Source organism: Pseudorca crassidens, chromosome 11 (assembly GCF_039906515.1).
Source record: "Pseudorca crassidens isolate mPseCra1 chromosome 11, mPseCra1.hap1, whole genome shotgun sequence".
Taxonomy (NCBI): domain Eukaryota; kingdom Metazoa; phylum Chordata; class Mammalia; order Artiodactyla; family Delphinidae; genus Pseudorca; species Pseudorca crassidens.
In genome coordinates this window covers 16,656,838-16,675,981 of record NC_090306.1, presented here as the reverse complement: position 1 = coordinate 16,675,981, position 19,144 = coordinate 16,656,838, and the positions used below count along the sequence as shown (strand labels likewise).

Genomic DNA, 19,144 nt, shown 5'->3' with positions numbered 1-19,144 from the left:
CAATCTTTGGGTGCTTACTCTGTTCCAAGTTCATTACAGTGGAGAATAACAACTATTCCTTGACACTTTGTGGAGCTTGCAGACAATAAATAAATTAGCAAAAAGATCTATATTGGGGCTTCCCTGGTGGCGCAATGGTTGAGAGTCCGCCTGCCGATGCTAGGGGACACGGGTTCGTGCCCTGGTCCAGGAAGATCCCACATGCCGCGGAGCGGCTGGGCCCGTGAGCCATGGCCGCTGAGCCTGCGCGTCCAGAGCCTGTGCCCCGCAACGGGAGAGGCCACAACAGTGAGAGGCCCGCGTGCCAAAAAAAAAAAAGATCTATATTGAGGAGTGATAACTGCTATAAAGAGAAATGAGTAAGGTTAAGGGGATAAAGAGGGCCAGTGCATACTATTTTAGAGAAGGTGGTCAGGGAAGACCGCCGAAAAGCTGATGTTGGAACAAAGAAGGAGTGAGGGATCAAGTTTTAGGTGGAAAAATATTGCAGGCAGAAGACTCAGGAGGTGCAAAGACCCATGACTTAGGGGCCGCTTGATGTGTTGAGGGAACAGAGAGGGGGCCCAAGTGGAACAGAGTATGTATAAGTAGAATGAGAGGAAATGAGATTTGAGGGGCAGCTGTGCTTAGTTGATGGAAGGCCCATGAAAACATTAAATATATAGAATCAACAATTATATGCTATATTAGTGTGAGTGCTCTATTTACAAAGTTATCAGAGTTTCTCAGTTTTATTCCCAGCCTTGTCCACCTTGAATTTCAAAGTCTTTGATTTTCAACTCAGGTTGATCAATGGCGGGCCTGGGTGAGAGATTACAGGACGTCAGGTGCCCAGCCTGACAGTCAGTAAGTAACCGGATGTTTTCAGACTATGAGACCTTTCACTTCCGGGGCCCTCATCCTCCTATCTGTTCGCTAACAATTTCTGAGATGCCCTCTAGTGCTGATACTCTAATTACCATGGTGATAGGTGCTCTGTGTTCATTAGCCAGCCCTAGGCTGTTACAGCCTGTTACCTGTTACCCTGTTTTTTGCAGGGTGTGAGCTACCAAACATTCTTCTTTACCCACAAATCAACCGTTTTAGCCAGCCCAGAAATCTCAGCTAGAAAGAAAAAGGAAAAAAGAAAACAACAGGAGAGGAAAACTAATTTTGTTATTTAAGTACAGGAAAAAATTGTGGAATGGAGGTAAAATTTGATTTTATCACAATCAAAACTGAATATCATGACTATGGCATCATATCACGGTCTCTGCTGGTTTGGGACTTGAAAAAAGTTTCAGTCAGGTTTGGTAAGTGTCTAGAACACTGGACTAGGCATCAGAAGATGCAGGGTTTGTCTCTTGCTCTACCAATACCTGACTCTGTGACCTTAGCAAGTAAGGTTAATTTGTGTAATCCTCTTATAGTCAGGTTTTTCATGTATAATGGGAAAAAATATTATCAATCTTTATGTGAAATTAAGAGAAAAACTATATGGTAAAATGCTTTATAGACTTAGAGAAATGGGCAAAAATGAAGAATTATATAGAGGGACTTCCTGACGGTTCAGTGGTTAAGACATTGCGCTTCCACTGCAGGGGGCATGGGTTCATTCCCTGGTCGGGGAACTAAGATCCCACATGCTGCACAGCCAAAAAAAAAAGAAAAAGAATTATATAGAAATGATAGAAATGCTGCAAGATAAAATACATATCTAAATTAAAATTGAGGTTTTTTTCAAAAAGTGATTTGTAGAGTTCATCAAATATCTAGCTGCTTAGGTAATAGAAAATAGTGTTTCCTTATTGGTTATGTTTTTTCAGTGTGGTCAAAATTTCAAAGATCCAGAAAAACTTTAGAGCACTTAACCTATTTCTGTTTCCATATTCTATTTCATTCTAGTCTATTCTTGCCAAATTCTTCCTGCAGTGAATTCAGTAAAGAATATAGAAATTTCAGGAAGAATTATGTAAGGTGTGATTTTATTAATCTTGTTCACAATTCCTAAAGGAAGTTTATTTTTCCTATATCATTTGTTCATTCATTTACTCAACACTGAGTTTGTAACACGTGTCCAGTAATATACAAGATGGTATAGATTAATAAAAGAATCTCTACCATCAGTCTGTACTGGGCCACTACCTGGTACTTTGGGGGTGCAGTGAGGCTGAGGTCCAGGGAAAGCTGACTAGAGGTGACTGAACTAAATCATCATGGAGGAGGAGGAATTAACAAGGTCCTTGCTCAGGATGTGATGCTGCTGGTCTGTGGGGCTAGTTAGAAGTGCAGAATCTCAGGCCTCACCCCAGAACCACTGAATCACATCTGTTTTTCAAACAAGATCTCCAGGTGATTCATAGGCATAATAAAGTTTGAGAAGCCCTGAGCTGGGTAAAAAGGTGAAAAAAAGGAGAAAGTGTTTTCTAGGCCAAAAAAAATAGGTCTGAACAGCACATTTAGGAAACTACATGTAGTATAATACAATAGGCCATGGGATCTAGTGAAGAATTTGAGTGAGGGTTTTTGTGGGAGATGGAGTGAAGAGTTTGTCATGGACCAGATCCTGAAAGGCCGCGTTTTACCAAGGATGTCTGAGGTTTCCTGAAAATGTTGGAAGGCTACCAGATGATATTTTTAAAATTAATTGATTCATGTATTTTATTTTTGGCTGCATTGGGTCTTTGTTGCTGTGCGTGGGCTTTCGTTGCGGTGAGCGGGGGCTAATCTTCGTTGCAGTGAGTGGGCTTCTCGTGGCGGTGGCTTCTCTTGTTGCAGAGCACGGACTCTAGGCGCACAGGCTTCAGTAGTTGTGGCACGCGGTCTCAGTAGTTGTGGCACACAGGCTTTGTTGCTCTGCAGCATGTGGGATCTTCCCAGACCAGGGCTCGAACCCATATCCCTGGCATTGGCAGGCAGATTCTTAACCACTGCGCCACCAGGGAAGTCCTTACCAGATGATTTTGAATAGCAGATTTAAATCATAAGCAGATTTAAATTTTAGTTGTATGACATATATATCACTGGCTTTTCTATCAGACAAGAATAAAATGACATAAGAAGTATCAACTTTGAAAAGGAGTCAAAATAACACTCTTTCATAGATACTCTCTCTGATCACCTTCCAAGAAACACCTAGAGAATCAATTGAGCAAACTAAACCAATAATGGACTTTGGTAAAGAAGGCCAGTTAAAATATTAACATGAAGCTCCTAATAGCTTTGCTCAATCTGTTACACAGAAAATAGAATAAAAGATCCTAAATAATCTTTTAGAAAATAAAATAGGCAACACTGTAAAGCAATTATGCTCTAATCGAGACATTAAATTAAAAAAAAGAAAATAGAAGAGAATAAAACATTCCAAATTATATTAACAACATAAATATTGAAGACTATAAGTAAACTTAGAAATATTTGGTGTGTACATATTTTTTTAAAGTATAAAATTTTATTGAGAAACATAAACCATGTTGCTAATGGGAAGATTCAATGTTATAAAAATATCGGTTTCTAGGGTTGGTGCTACGAGATTATGTGACATTGTGATTTATAATAAGAACAGAGCTCCTAAAACCATTGGAATTTCCTAAGTGATAAAGTTGAAAGGGGCATTTTTGTTCTTCATAACAAGCCCCTTTCAACCACCTGAGTTTATGTTAATGAGGTAATTTTAGGAAAGTCCCTAAGGAAGTGGGGCTGGTTGCCAGGGGAACCAAATACTTGAACCATTGCAACTTTCAGTCTTGCCTCCCCACCACCTCCAGCGATGGGAGAGAGGCAGGAGGTTGAGTTAATCACTAATGGTCAATGACAATCAATCTTGCTTACTTATGAAACTTCCATTAAAAAAAACCCCCAAACGATGCGCGGTTTCAGAGAACTTCCAGGTTGGTAAACCCTTGGAAGAGCTGGGTGATGTGCCTGGAAAGAACATGAAAGCTACATACTTCTTCCCACATACCTTGCCCCATGCATTTCTTCCATTTGGCTGTTCTTTTTTTTTTTTTTTTTTTTTTTTTTTGCGGTACGCGGAGCACAGGCTCCGGACGCGCAGGCTCAGCGGCCATGGCTCACGGGCCCAGCCGCTCTGCGGCATGCGGGATCCTCCCGGACCGGGGCACGAACCCGTGTCCCCTGCATAGGCAGGCGGACTCTCAACCACTGCACCACCAGGGAGGCCCCATTTGGCTGTTCTTGAGAGGTATCCTCTCATAATAAATCAGTAATCTAGTAATAAGTCTTCCTGAGTTCTGTGAGCTGTCTAGGGCATACCTCGTTTTATTGTGTGTATGGTCAGGTCACTCACGGTGGCTGTTCTCTTGCTCTCTGTACATCCCGGGCTCGACCAGTAAGCGTCTGCTTCACCTACACCCTACTCACTTGACTGACTTTCCTACATACTTGCTGCAGGTTCCAGCCAGTGATTGCTCTTATCAAAGGGGCAGTAAGGGGCGTGCCCCTCTGCTAGTTTCCCTGGTAACTGACGAGCCAACCTGATGTCAATTCCCACTATAACTGGCAGTCTCCCCCTCCCCGCCCCGGAAACAAGACTGCCGCCATGTCTTGCCCTCTGTCTGCTTCACTGGGTGGGGTGTTGTGTCAGGACCTTGCTTCAGAGAGGTAAGCTCCCCCCCGCCCCCCCATTCCGTTAAACCATTGATGTCTCTGCCACTGACTTTGGGCTCTTTCTTCAATCTTGAAGCCGGGCAAGTAGAGGTCTTGGAGGCCTGCGGCGTGCAGCCCAACTTGTGCTTCATAGATAATTGCGTCTTTTACAAACTGAGGGTTTGCGGCAGCCCTGTGTCAAACAAGTCTACTGGGCTCTGTTTTTCCAACAGCATTTGCTCACATATGTCTCTGTGTCACATTTTGGTAATACTTAAAATATTTCAAATGTCTTCATTATTTGCTATGGTGAGCTGTGATCAATGATCTCTGATGTTACTACTATGCATGACTTGCTGAAGGGTGTTGGTTAGCATTTTTCTAGCAATATAAAATATTTTTAAATTAAGGTATGTACATTGTTTTTTTAGACCAACTGCGATGGCACACTTAATAGACTATATTCACTTTATGTCTGTGGTCTGGAACCGAACGCGCAATATCTCCGAGGTTTGCCTGTATTGAACCTGAAGCGGTGGTTGTGGTCATCTTTGATTTATAGCCAGATGGTTAGAAGCACAGGTGATTGTCCTCTGAAGGCGGGGCCCAGTCTTGTCGGATGAGCTCTTAATCTGTGGGATCTGACAATTACTCCAGGTAGATAAAATTGAGTTAAATTGTAGGACACCCAGCTGGTGCTGGAGAATTGGTCGGTGAGCAGGAAAAAAAAAAAACCCTGTTTGAGAAAAATGAGGTTTTTCTTTTAGTTTAAATATTGTATATAGTACAGAGAAGAAACAGGTAGTTTTTGTTCTCTCTTTTAGATTAGTAGTCTCAATTGGATATTTTTGGAACCTGACAAAATAATCCTAAACTTATTCAGAAAAAAAGAATGAACATATTTAAGAAATTTTAGAAATGAATCATATGAAGGAAGACATGAGTTGTCAGAAGTTAAAATGTATTTTTACATTTTACAGATATAATTCTTATATAGAGTGACCCTAGACAGAAACAGTACCTTAGAACATGAGTGTATTTGGTGATAGGGTCTTTAAAGGTGTGATTACGTTAAAATGAGGCCATTAGAATGGGCCTGAACACAATTTGTCTGGTTCTTATAACAAGAGGAGATTAGGACAGAAAAAGAGACATCAGGGACGCATATGCACAGAGAAAAGACCTTGTGAGCACAGTGAGAAGGCAGCTGTCTGCAAGCCGAGAGCCCTCAAAAGAAACAAACCCTGCCAACCTTGACCTTGGGCTTCTAGCCTCCAGACTGCAAAAATAAATTTCTGTTGTTTGAGCCACCCAGTATGGTATTTTGTTATGGCAGCTATAGCAAACTAATACAGCTCCCGAATTAGAAAAATAATTATTTTACATGGGACACCATAATGTGTTATCTTATCATTAATAAGATAACTACCAAAACAAACATATAAGCAAGGCTGTGAACACAATCTCTAAAAGAAGAGATATGACCAGTACACATATAAAAGTTTTAACTCACTGGCAAAGACATGGAAATCAAAACATTGAGATGCCATTTTTAATTTATAAAATTGATAGATTAGTGAAGTTTGAGGAGAGCTAATCTTTCAAATGCTGTTTGTGTAAGGCTCTACTGTCTTTGCCTTTTGGAATGCTGTTGGTTAATATGTTTGAAACATTCTATCCCTAGGAGTCTATTTTAAATAAATAAATAAAGATAAGGAAAGGATGCATGCATGAAATTTTCCTTATAAATTTGTTTATATAGCAAAAAGATTTAGAAAGTAAAAATAATTTATTAATAACTTAAGTCTTAAATCCTTAATTACATTAGTAAAAAAAATCTTGGACTTGTGGGTAGGAGATGAGATAGGAAGTAAAAACTTCTTTTTAGTTAAAATTTTTTTATAAGTTTAGCTTTATTGATCTGTAACTGATGTACATCCATTCATGTGTGACAGACACATAGTTGTTTTCACATCTTGTCTATTGTGAATAATGCTGCAATGAACATGGGAAGGTAGATATCTCTTTGAGATATTGTTTTTCATTTCCTTTGGCTATATTCCCAGAAATGAAATTCCTGGATCATATGGTAGTTCTATTTTTAATTTTTTGAGGAATCTCCATACTGTTTTCCATAGTGGCTGAAAACTTTGTGCATTCCTACCAACAGTGTACAAGGGTTCTCTTTTTTCCACATCTTTACCAACACTTGTTAGGTCTTGCCTTTTTTGATGATAGCCGTTTTAACAGTTATGAGGTGGTATCTCATTGTGGTTTTGATTTGATGGTTTCCCTGATGGTTAGTAATGTTAAGCACATTTTCATGTATCTGTTAGCTATTTGTATATCTTTGGAAAATGTCTGTTCAGATCCTGTGCCCATTTTTTAATCATATTGTTTGTGTTCTACTATTGAGTTGTATGAGTTCTTTATATATTTTGGGTATTCACCACTTATATGATTTTCTTCCATTCCATAGGTTGCCTTTTCATTTTGTTGAGGGTTTCCTTTCCTGTGCAGAAGCTTTTTAGTTTGATGTAGTCCCACTTATTTATTTTTGCTATCGTTGTGCTTGCTTTGGGTGCAAATCTAAAAAACTATGCCATGACTAATGTCAAGGAGCTTACCCCAATGTTTTCTTATAGGAGCTTTATGGTTTCAGGTCTTACATTTAAGTCTTTTAAATTTAACGTTTTAAATGTCTAATCATACATAAAGAGAGTCAACAGACAGTATTTATTATCTGATTCTTGGAATTTTTAAAAGAGAATATCAAAGTATATTTTTATAATTTTGGGATAACCAATGGCAGAATATTTTTCAGAGTGCGAAAGAAGAGGCTATGACTTCTATAATTCTGAGAAATAAAAGCAAAAAGATAGTACATATAGCATATGGAAGAATGAAAGGAAAACATAAGGGAAAAAATTTAATGAACAATATAGCAAAAATAAAGCCAAACATTCATGTGATAATTAAGTATCTTATTAATAGACAAAATTTTAGATAAAATAAAATTCAATTCTGTACTGTTAACAAATATCGAACCTTAAACAAAACACAGGAAATTTTAAAAAATAAAGCTAGGACCAAAGATATATCAAGTAAACACAATCAATAAAGAAAGCAGAAATGGCAATGTTAATTAATTGAGAATTCATTTATTTAAAATACAATTCAAAGAAAAATTATTAACTATGACAAAGTTTTAAAAATCAAATATATGCATTATAAGGATACAATATTTATGAAACACAACATTCAATTCTACAAATAAACCCTTTTTTAAAAGTGGGAGCAATTCACAAAAATTCATTCAATTGTAATCGGAAGATCTTGACTCTCAAGCCTTGAAGAGAAAACAGGAAAGAAAATAAGTATCAAAAGATGTGAATGGGGGCTTCCCTGGTGGGGCAGTGGTTGAGAGTCCGCCTGCCGATGCAGGCGACACAAGTTCGTGCCCCGGTCCGGGAAGATCCCACATGCCGCGGAGCGACAGGGCCCATGAGCCATGGCTGCTGAGCCTGAGTGTCCGAGGCCTGTGCTCCGCAACAGGAGAGGCCACAACAGTGAGAGGCCCGCATACAGCAAAAAAAAAAAAAAAAAAAAAAAAAAGATGTGAATGGTATAAAATTTAATTGATTTGGTTTGGTGTGAGTACTGGTATGTTCCTCTGGTATGTTCTGGTATGAGTACTGGTATGTTCCTCTGAACATACCAGTACTCATATCTAACACGTAAGGTTATTTTGACCTTTGAAATTGAGATAATGTGTCTACAGCACTCAGCACACATAAAGAGAGTGCTTAATATTATATTTAATAGTTATTATAACAATTATAACTGTACATGCTACAGTCAACTTATTCTTTCAATCTTCTTTTATGTCTGAGTCTATAAATTTATAATAAGTGGGGATTTCTTAACTGGTCATGGTCACAAAAGTTCTTCCAGCTGTTTTTAGAGGTTTCAGATTGTTTGTTTTTATTACCTGCTTTAGAGGCATCATGATGTAATGGAAGAACCCAGCGTTAGTTTGACTGCCTCCACCTTGGGCAAGTCTTTTAATCCAATTGAAGTCACTCCACTTATAAAATGATATTGCTGGAGTGTTTCCTGTCTGAAGGTTAGAGTGAATCAGATGTTCATTTGAGGTGCTGGTCACCTCCAGGGGTCATGACTGTATAATAAATGAATAAAGTGGTGCAACTGTGGGATCCCACATGTCCATCAAGGCCTTACCTCTAATGTCTGGCCCTGGGGCTGAGGGAATTTTTTTTTTTTTTTTTTTGATGATGAGAAACAACGTCGTATTTTATTTTATTTTATTTTTTTGCGGTGCGGGCCTCTCACTGTTGTGGCCTCTCCCGCCGCGGAGCACAGGCTCCGGACGCGCAGGCTCAGCGGCCGTGGCTCACGGGCCCAGCCGCTCCGCGGCATGTGGGATCTTCCCGGACCGGGGCACGAACCCGTGTCCCCTGCATCGGCAGGCGGACTCTCAACCACTGCGCCACCAGGGAAGCCCTGAGGGAATTTTTTGACCTCTGAAATGGGGTTTGGTTTCTCAAAAAAAAAAAAAAAAAAAAAAAAATGTGCTTTCTGAGGCATGAAAAGCCTGCTTACTTCTGTCAGCTGAATTTACTCATTTAAAACGTCAAGGTTCCTTTTAGTAAATTCACTTTGCCACTAAATGATACCCTCATATGCCATACAAATGAGTTTAGTATGTATAATTCCACTGTTGAATTAACGGTTATGCATAAAAATATGCTTTTCATTAACAGTTGGTGCTTTTATGAAAAAAAATCATTTTAAATATGCTTTATGCTAATTTTTATTTTTCAAGTCATTCAAGAGTACATTGGATAGGATCCTGTTTAGAAATTTACTTGCAAAGAAGTTATTTTTCAGGATATTGCTACAAAAGCTTTAGAAAATAAAGAGGATGTGGGAGACAGGATGAGGAACTTGAATTTCAATTATATCTCTATAAAGAAAACTCTTGACAAGTGTTCCCACTCACCCATTCAGTAAATATCCGCTATGGGTAAGGCTGATACTGAGATGACAAAAAGGATTCCTGCTCACAAGTTAGTACAGCAGCAGCAGGTCTGAAGTAGGCCTGCTGGAAACAAACCAAGTCTATTTTCATTTTTAAAAATAGTAAAATATGAAATAATCTGGCACCGCCAATTCAAATAAAATGGCAAAATTAATATGTATTTAAAGGAAATTTTCCCTGCTCTCCATCCCCACACTTTTCATCTCTAGTTTTTTCCATTCATCATATTCTTAGGACTGGTATGTAAGGGGAAAATTTATTTGATCCTTCCACTGTGTGAGTAAGGCGACTGCATTTCTTTTTTATTTATTTATTTATTTATTCATTTTTGGCTGCGTTGGGTCTTCGTTGCTGTGCGTGGGCTTTCTCCAGTTGTGGCGAGTGGGGACCACTCTTCGCTGTGGTGCACAGGTTACTCATTGCAGTGGCCTCTCATGTTGCGGAGCATGGGCTCCAGGCGCACGGGCTTCAGCAGTTGCAGCACACAGGCTTCAGTAGTTGTGGCACACAGGCTCAGTAGTTGTGGCTCATGGGCTAAGAGCACAGGCTCAGTAGTTGTGGCACACAGGCTCAGTAGTTGTGGCACACAGGCTTAGTTGCTCCATGGCATGTGGGATCCTCCCTCTGGGGCTTGAACCTGTGTCCCCTGCATTGGCAGGTGGATTCTCAACCACTGTACCACCAGGGAAGTCCCGCGACTGCATTTCTGAGCTGGAATTTTGTTGGACTCAGGCTCCCAAGAAATAACTCAAAGAGACTCCTTGTTGGAAGTGCCCTGTTTTTGTGTTCTAAAGGCTGCTAAGAATTGTGGCAGTGGATTCCAAGATTCCAATGCAGGGGAGGGGTGGATCTACCTAAGTTTGCTTTTCTTGGGAAGGTCAGGCCCCTTCTAGGGTGCAGCAGTGGTGGAGGAAGGAAGACATAACACATAGTAGAGCTGAAGATTAAAGATGGTGGACTGCTGAATTTACTAGTTCAGTGAGAGCAGGACCAGGAAGCCAGTGAACAGGAAGTGCCTGGCATGACTTTTTCAGTTACAGAGAAACAGAGAGCCATCTGGCAGACTGTACCAATGGCATCACCCTGCCCAGAAGCCTTGTGACGATGCCAGGGAGAGCACCAAAAGGGACCACAGCATCACTCACCCCATCACCCTGTGTTCCTGTTATAACATCTAAGTTTATTGTGGACTTTCAGAAATTCACTATCAAATATATTTTAGGACCACATCACAAACATAAGTCTGGAGCTGCTTATATACATTAAAATATGGGCAGTATTTAACAATACTTTTTACTCCACTGAATTCATAGAAAGACAGGAAAGCATATTAAATATTAATTTTATTACTTTACAACTATGGTCACTTAAAATCTCACACATAAAATACATGCAGAAGAGTTCGTAATGGTAGAAGAGTTAGTAATTCAAACTTCGAATCCTCCAAGATCATTTACAAATATACATTTCTATATCAATTATTGTATTTCAAAAGAAAGAAGGAGCTTAAAACAAAATCTTCCTCTACATGTTCTGACTCCATCCTAACATCATCATTAAGGTGATATTTGAAGGAGACCAAGATGTCATTTAATTTTTTTTAAGTATTCTCTTATCCTAGGCAAGTATCTCAGTTTAGAAATTACTTTACACATAGCCATTAAACTATAGTGACAATTGTTCTACTAGGAGTACAGCTAATATATCAATGGGCACAGGCAAAGTTAAGCAGAATGAGTAAATAATATAAGGAATTGGTTTATAAATTAAAATATTTAAGATTAACTTTACCTTCTACACCTTCTGAAACATGATTAATTGTATTTGTTATCACGTACATTATCTAATACTTAGGATCAAAAACAAAGTAGACATCTTTTTGAAAGGAGAAAGAATTTACACATTTAAAACCCTTTTGATTAAAACTTGCTTGCAGAATTTCCAGAAATTGGAAAACATGGCTTCAAGTCATCATTTGTCTAAAGCTGCGTTTCTTTGCCTGGCCAGTAGCTGGGTTGTAGCAAATGATCACTCGTCGTACAGTTTTCCTTCCTGATTCTTGTAGACACCATTGTTCTTTCTCTCTTGGTTCTGAAGCTTCTGTGTTTTGAAACATACTTTTTCTTTAAAGTGAAAAGTACTGCAATACTTAGGAAAATGGACATTGTGCCAAGGATCATGGTTAGTCCCAGATACATGTGTCTAGAAGAAGAGAGAATGTCCATCTTAATTATGGCAACTATCCAACTTTAAATAAAATGTAATAATATCATCCAAAAATATCAATATCAATAAAACTATCATGAGGATGGTTTTAAGAATGCAGATTCAGTGGCTATGAAAGACCTTTCTATGAACATTTGACAGACTATGGAAGGCAGTAAGCTAATATAAAGCAATTTTAGTAGTACCATCATTTTCAGTCACTGATAATTATATAATCCATCCCATCCTCTCTGTAAATTATTTCCTTAGACCAGGTAACTGTATCCCTGTTTGCCCAGAACAGTCCCAGATTATGCTAGTGTTGTCCCAGTGTAGTTTTTAATAGTGCCCCCTTTCACTCTCAGAAGTACCCAGGTTTGCATGATAAATTATGTGGTTACCCTCCCCTCGAAGCTTGCCCAAATTCACTTCTACGGAAAAACTGCAAGAAGCAACATTAAGGGGAAATCAGAGCTCTCAGTGGAGTAGACTGACTTAAGAGCAAACCAGAGGTTTCAATCCATTTCTTCCATGAGTAGCCTTTAGTTCTACATTAGATTATAAGACACAAAGGTTTGAAAGGACAGGTTAAATGATTCATGCTGGTTACCTTGTATGTACACTCATAGTCTCTGATTGAATTACATTGTCTTTGCACTAAAATACAGCCTTAGTAAATGTGAATAAAGTGCCAATTCTCCTCATAGATCAGGTCCCTTCCAAAGACCAAAATAAACTTCTCACATAACATCAAAGCCCATTAAGTCAAGCAAATTTATTTGAGATGGTCGGCTAAATTCACAGCCAACTTCCAACTTACACAGTTCAGCACCAAGTTTATTTCTCTAGAGAATACTCAGCTTGTAAAGTGAAAAAAAAAATCCTTCTTGCTTTTAAGCCATTGAAGTATTGCTTTAAGCAATAAGGAAACTAAATGTTTGATGAATTGAACTGAATGATACCATAGTGAAAAAAACCCATGCCCTCAACCCCATACACACTCACACACACAGAGAAAACCTTTTACTTTTATGCATTTCAAGTACTGGAATAATTGAACATCAGTTTGGCAATAAAAGCCGGACAGATTTACAGCCAAATCCAACTCTTGCCCAGAGGGATTATATCTGACGTAAATGGGACAGTTTGGCTCAGTTTGAAAAAGAATAGAATTAAACCCCAAATGTGACCTAGATTTAAATGCTTCTGAGTTTCAGGGAATTAACTCACTTGTGTGCACAAACTTTGAAAATTCTACTCTATTCTGAAATCTTATGTCATATTTTTTTAAATGATTACTCACTTAAAATGGGAGTCAAGATTAAGAATGGGGGAAAAACAAAAGATCTAGCCAAATAATCAGATAATAATAGAATTATTCTATAAAACAGAACAAACTTTTTTTTTAAATTTATTTTATTTATTTTCATTTTTGGCTGCGTTGGGTCTTCGTTGTGGTGCGCAGGCTTCTCATTGTAGTGGCTTCTCTTATTGCAGAGCACGGCGCACGCGGGCTTCAGTAGTTGTGGCACACGGGCTTAGTTGCTCCACAGCATGTGGGATCTGCCCGGGCCAGGGCTCGAACCCGTGTCCCCTGCATTGGCAGGTGGATTCTTAACCACTGCGCCACCAGGGAAGCCCCAGAAAAAACTTCTTGATTAGACTCTCCTTTTCCTTACAAGCAATGAAACTACATGAGGATTATTAGTGCCAATTGCATTGTGCAAACCTGGGATGTGGTAGCCGTGAGATGTGGGAATGAGTTTGATACGGTACCTAAAAGCATTTGAGTCATATAATCTGCAGGATCCTCTACTTCCACATCTTTTAAATCCCCATTTGAGGCATGAAGTATCAATCAAAACTCCAAAATATACGGGAGCTGGGATTCCTGCTGTGAGAAAAACAAATAATTGCTACTAAAAATATACACATATCTTTTTGGTTAGCCTATAATTAATGATTCTCAGAAAACACAGTCAGTCCAAAATTCACTGCTTTGGAGATGACAGGGCATCTGTAGAAAACCAGAATATGTCACCCCAAAATATGCCTCTGGTATAAAGATTATTTTGAGCTGATAATTTTGAGAAACAGAAGTCATAGGAGAAGCTCTGAAGACATAGCATAAGTTTCCTTTTTGTAAGGAAGATGTACATTTACAAAGGAAAATATTTGCAAGGGTCTCTCCCTTTCTGTACCAGGATGAGAAGAATTCCAGATTCAAAAAAGAGCTAACTGACCCGATTTTGCATAAAATCCTGTAAGCAAGAAGATCACATAGATAAAGATATCTAACAGTCAGTTTAGATTATTTGGTATCTTAAATAAAAATTCTCTTTATATACATTGTCCATCTAAATAGATTATTTGCCACTGAAAAACATTTAGGTGATAACTAACTTTACATTGCTCTTAATAACGTGAAGATGTTCCTCAAGATTCAAATGCTTGCCTTCTTCTGTATGTTTTAAATTTTTCATAATGGGAAATTCAGACATTCACAGAATTAGAGAGGATGATGTAATACAACCTCATGTACCGTCACTAACTTTAACAATTATTGATATCAATATTTTGCCACCCCTGTGTTATCTCTCTCCAGTCCCACAACCCAACGTGCATCCAGAAACTTTTTTTTTTAATATTTTAAGAGATACCTCAGATATCACGTCATTCTCCTTATATGTATTTCAGAAATCATCTCTGACATTTTAAAAAATATATCACTCTGCCATTTAACACATGACACATTTTATAATTTCTTTAATCCTATCAAAAATCCACATTCAAACTTTTCTGAATGTCTTCAAAGCATTGTTTTAGAGTTGGATCATTCTAATCAGGATTCAAACCAGGTAGGCAGGAATAAAGAGGTAGACATAGAGAATGGACTTGACATGGGGTGGGAGGGCGAAGCTGGGGCGAAGTGAGAGTAGCATTGACATATGTACACTACTGAATGTAAAATAGTTGGCTGGTGGGAAGCAGCAGCATAGCACAGGGAGATCAGCTCTGTGCTTTGAGATGACCTAGAGGGGTGGGATAGGGAGGATGGGAGGGAGGCTCAAGAGGGAGGGGCCATGGGCATGTGTATGCATACGGCTGATTCGCTTTGTTGTGCAACAGAAACTAACACAGTATTGTGAAGCAATTATACTCCAGTAAAGATCTATTTAAAAAAATTTAGTTGATGGCTCTTTATATCAGCTTCTTCTCCAACTTTCTTTTTTCATACTAATGACTTTTGAAGACATTTGTCCTGTAGAACATGCCACAGTCTGGATTTGACTGATTGCTTCTTCATGACGTCATTTACTTTGTTCTCCTATCCTTCATTTCTCCAATAACCTGGTAGTTAGCTCCTGCATAGACTCTGGCAGGAACAAGGCACAGGTGGTTCTGTGTGTTCTGGCAGAAGTCACATGCTGTCTACTTGCCACTCTTTGTAATGTTAAAATGGATCTGAGACTCAGGCTATGCCCTCCATTATGAAGTTTTTCATCCATTTTCACCTATAGCTCTCAGCAAATGTTGATGAGGTTGCAAAACAGATGGTTAAAAATTATATTATTCCTTGTGTAAAATTATTTAGGATTTTTCTATAAAAGAGAATTTTCCTTCATGACTATTTGATTACTTCGAAGTATAGTTTATTTCGAAGGAAATATAGAAGGAAGGCAGGATAAATGCTCAATTCTTTCCATTTATCAGTTTTAAAAATAATGAATTGATGCCCTAGTATTCTCCAAAATTATTTAGGTATCATTACAGATTTACGTCTTTTTATATATTCACTGTATTTCAAGACATGGCAGATATTATAATGATTAGTTATGTTATATATTAATATAATAATATTGTTTATATTATGTATATTATTTTCAAGTTATCTCACCTTAGGCCAAGCTCCTCAAATTGGTCCTGTGTCCTTTTGACATATCCCTTTGATAGCTTTCTCACTTTCTTGCACAAAAGTTGTCCCACAATCATCTTATGCATTTTCTACCCTAGACCTTGGTCAGTTCTCCAAGGTGCTGTGGTTTCTTTATTGAGGAATGATATTTAGATAGCACAGATTCATTGCTATGGGTGCTCATTTCTCCTGGGTTAAATAGATTCTAGATTTTTCAGGAGACAGAGTTATAAGATACACATTATTTTAAAATAAAGCTATATGAGTTCATATTAACATTTTAAGTTTAAATTAAGAATGAGTTTTACTTAAATATTTTATGCTTTTATCGCTTTTCTATTATGCTGAAAATATTGATTCCTAATGATATTAACATAATATCTTATTTACTTTAACCTGAAAATACACAATAGTTTTAACATAACAATGCCAAAGTTAGTATTAATGACAAGACCATAAAATGTACTGAAGCAATGGGGATTTGGTAATAATTCTGTTTTCCATGTAGTTTAAAGTTTTTTTCTGTATGGTTATGTCACCCATATAATATAGAGTTAGTTTTGGTTTGTTTTAAGAATTTCTTTGTTTCTGTTAATTTAATTATTTTAAATTATATAAAATTTTTGCATGCTTTCAAATTAAAAATTATACAACAGTTACATTTACAAAATCTCATTTCCATCCTGTTTTCTCTCCCCTTTTTCCTTTCTTCCCTAACAGGTAAAGTTTTTATACAAATAGTATTAGTTTTTAGTTTATGCTTCCATTGTTTCTTTTTGTTAATAAGAGCAAATACCTCTGTGTGTGTGTGTATAATATTTCCACCTTTCTATACTTACACCAAATGCATCACTATATACATGGTTCTACATTTTGCTTTCTTTCACTTAAAAGCATATACTGGAGATCACTTGATATGAATTGTGTCCCTCCAAAATTCATATGTTGTAGCCCTAACTCCCAATGTGATTGCATGTGGAAAAAGTAAGAAGATAATTAAGGTTAAATGAGGTCATAAGGGTGGGGCCCCAATCTGATAGGAATGGTGTCCTTATAAGAAGAGGAAGAGACACCAAAGGTCTCTCTCTCTCTGTGCACTGAGAAAAGATCCAGGGTATGAACAGTGGGAAAATGGCCATCTGCAAATAAGGAAGAGAGGTCTCACCAGACACCAACCCTATTGGCACATTGATCTTGGACTTTACAGCTTTCAGAACTATGAGAAAATAACTTCCTGTTGTTTAAGCCCCTCAATCCAGGGTGTTTTGTTATGACACCCAGTACTGACTAATATACTTGGTAACATTAGAGAGAGATTTTCCCCATTTGTCCTTACAGCTGCATAGTTTTCTATTATGTGGGTTTACTATAGTTGATTTAACCAGTCTCCTACTGATGTACATTTAGACTGCTTGTAGTCTTTTACTATTATAACTAATGTCACAGTGATTGAACATCCATAAGATTAGACTTACTTCATACTTTTGCTAGCACATTTTTGACATCAATTCCTAGAAGTGGGATTGCTAGGTCAAAAGATAAGTAAGTCTATATGTAATTTTGTTAGTTATTGCCAAATATCCCTCTCCAGAAATAGTATAATTTTCACAACAGCAGTGTGTAAGTGTATCGATTTTCTGTTTGTATTGTAATACATGACAAACAACATTTGGTAATTTGCCTATCTGATAAGTAAGAATCAGTATCAGTGTAGTTTTAATTTGTACTCTTCTTATTATGAGGGGTCTTTACCATCTTGTTATATATTAAGAGGTATTTATATTTATTTTTCCATGAAATGGTTGTTTATATCTTTTACCCCATTTTCTCTTAGGGTGTTGATCTTTTTGTTCTCAGTACTTAGGCATTCTCCTTATAATAGGGATATTAGCCACCTGTCTGTTACATAAATTGAAAAAAAATAGTATGTAGTTTGTCGTTTGCTTTATGATATTTTTGTCATTTTCAAGTATATATATATATATTTTTTTATACAATTTTGAAGGTTACTTTCCATTTATAAAATATTGGCTATATTCCCCATGTTGTATAATATATCCTTGAGCCCATCTTATACCCGGTAGTTTGTATCTACCACTCCCTCACCCCTATATTGCCCCCCCCCACCACTGGTAACCACTAGTTTGTTCTCTATATCTGTGAGTCTACTTTTTTTGGGTTATATTCGCTAGTTTGCTGTATTTTTTAGATTCCACATATAAATGGTATCATACAGTACTAAGTATATTTTCATTTTTATGGAATCAACTTTATGAATTATTTCTTTTACTTGAGATCTTTTTCACACTGTAGGTTGTATCTGTGTTCTCAAAGGGAGGTAGATAGACTAATTACAGCCAGGGTTGTACTTCAGACTCAATAGCCTTTTTTCTAGATAATCTCTGTTTTTATATTGTAGAATTAGAGCCAGACATGATGGCATAAACCTCCATTTTTGTTGTTTTCCCAATTTTATCAGGATTATATTCGATCTTCACGTATATCCATTTTTATATCAAGATTTATGTAAACCACATTTATTTAAAGTTCTGAATTTGTTTTTCTTCCAGGTAGTTCCTCTCTGTCAAGTTACAGAGGAACATTTACAATGGTTTTACTATCTTCTTTATAATATAAACTCTTTAAGGACAAAAACCTCATCTAACTTAATCACTCTGTTTTTTATGGATTTTAACTAATGAATATTGAAAAGTCTGGTAGTCAGAAGAAACCATTCCTATTACATTTAACAAATTGTGAATTCAAAACCACACTTTGATTGTTTGAATTATCTTATCTTTCTACCAATGATATATCCTAGTATTGAGAGTAGCTCAAAAGAATTCCTTCCATCTAATAACTTAAAAAATTATATTTAGACTTCAGCTTTTCTTACTGATTCAATTTTTGCTTTCCTCTCAGAGGGCTCTTTTATAACAGCAATGGATTTTTTGACACTAGACCCATGCTAGAAGAGACAAGATTGCTAAAAAATGTCACTACTCTTATAAGATCACTTTATCATGGGTACAGCATTGGTTCTCAGTATTTCTGAAAAAAAGGAAGAGAGTAGTCAAGGAAAAGAGGGAGGGAAGAAAGATATGAAGGAGGGAAGAAGATTAAAAGAACAGGGATCTACTACTGACATCATTTAGTTATGTGTCATAATTCTGTAAAAATATTTAGAAAATTATTCAAAATACACTTGTAATGGCTACCATAATTAAAGCATAGATTATACTTACCAAGAACTCTTACTGCTAAGGTGTAGATACCCAGGGCAAAAGACTTAAGTTGTGGCTTAATGCACCTAAAATCAACAAAAGCAAAAGACTTAAGTTGTGGCTTAATGCACCTAAAATCAACAAAAGCAT

At 37.3% G+C, this 19,144-nt stretch overlaps 1 protein-coding gene across 14 annotated transcripts in view; it reads right to left on the bottom strand.

The window, feature by feature from the left end:
* Window positions 1-10,974: 10,974 nt before the first annotated feature.
* Window positions 10,975-19,144, bottom strand: part of SLCO1C1 (solute carrier organic anion transporter family member 1C1) — a 58,491-nt gene continuing 50,321 nt past the window's right edge. For 10 of the 14 annotated variants that reach the window (XM_067695845.1, XM_067695844.1, XM_067695843.1 and 7 more), the window contains 3 exons: window positions 19,016-19,080; window positions 13,631-13,748; window positions 10,975-11,851 (listed from right to left, as the gene is read on the bottom strand). In XM_067695845.1, the coding sequence (XP_067551946.1) occupies window positions 11,629-11,851; window positions 13,631-13,748; window positions 19,016-19,080 (406 nt within the window). In that variant the 3' untranslated portion in view covers window positions 10,975-11,628. Of the gene's footprint in view, window positions 11,852-13,533; window positions 13,749-15,614; window positions 15,976-19,015; window positions 19,081-19,144 lie in introns of those variants that run through there. The other 4 variants (XM_067695842.1, XM_067695855.1, XM_067695849.1 and 1 more) reach the window with 4 other exon arrangements.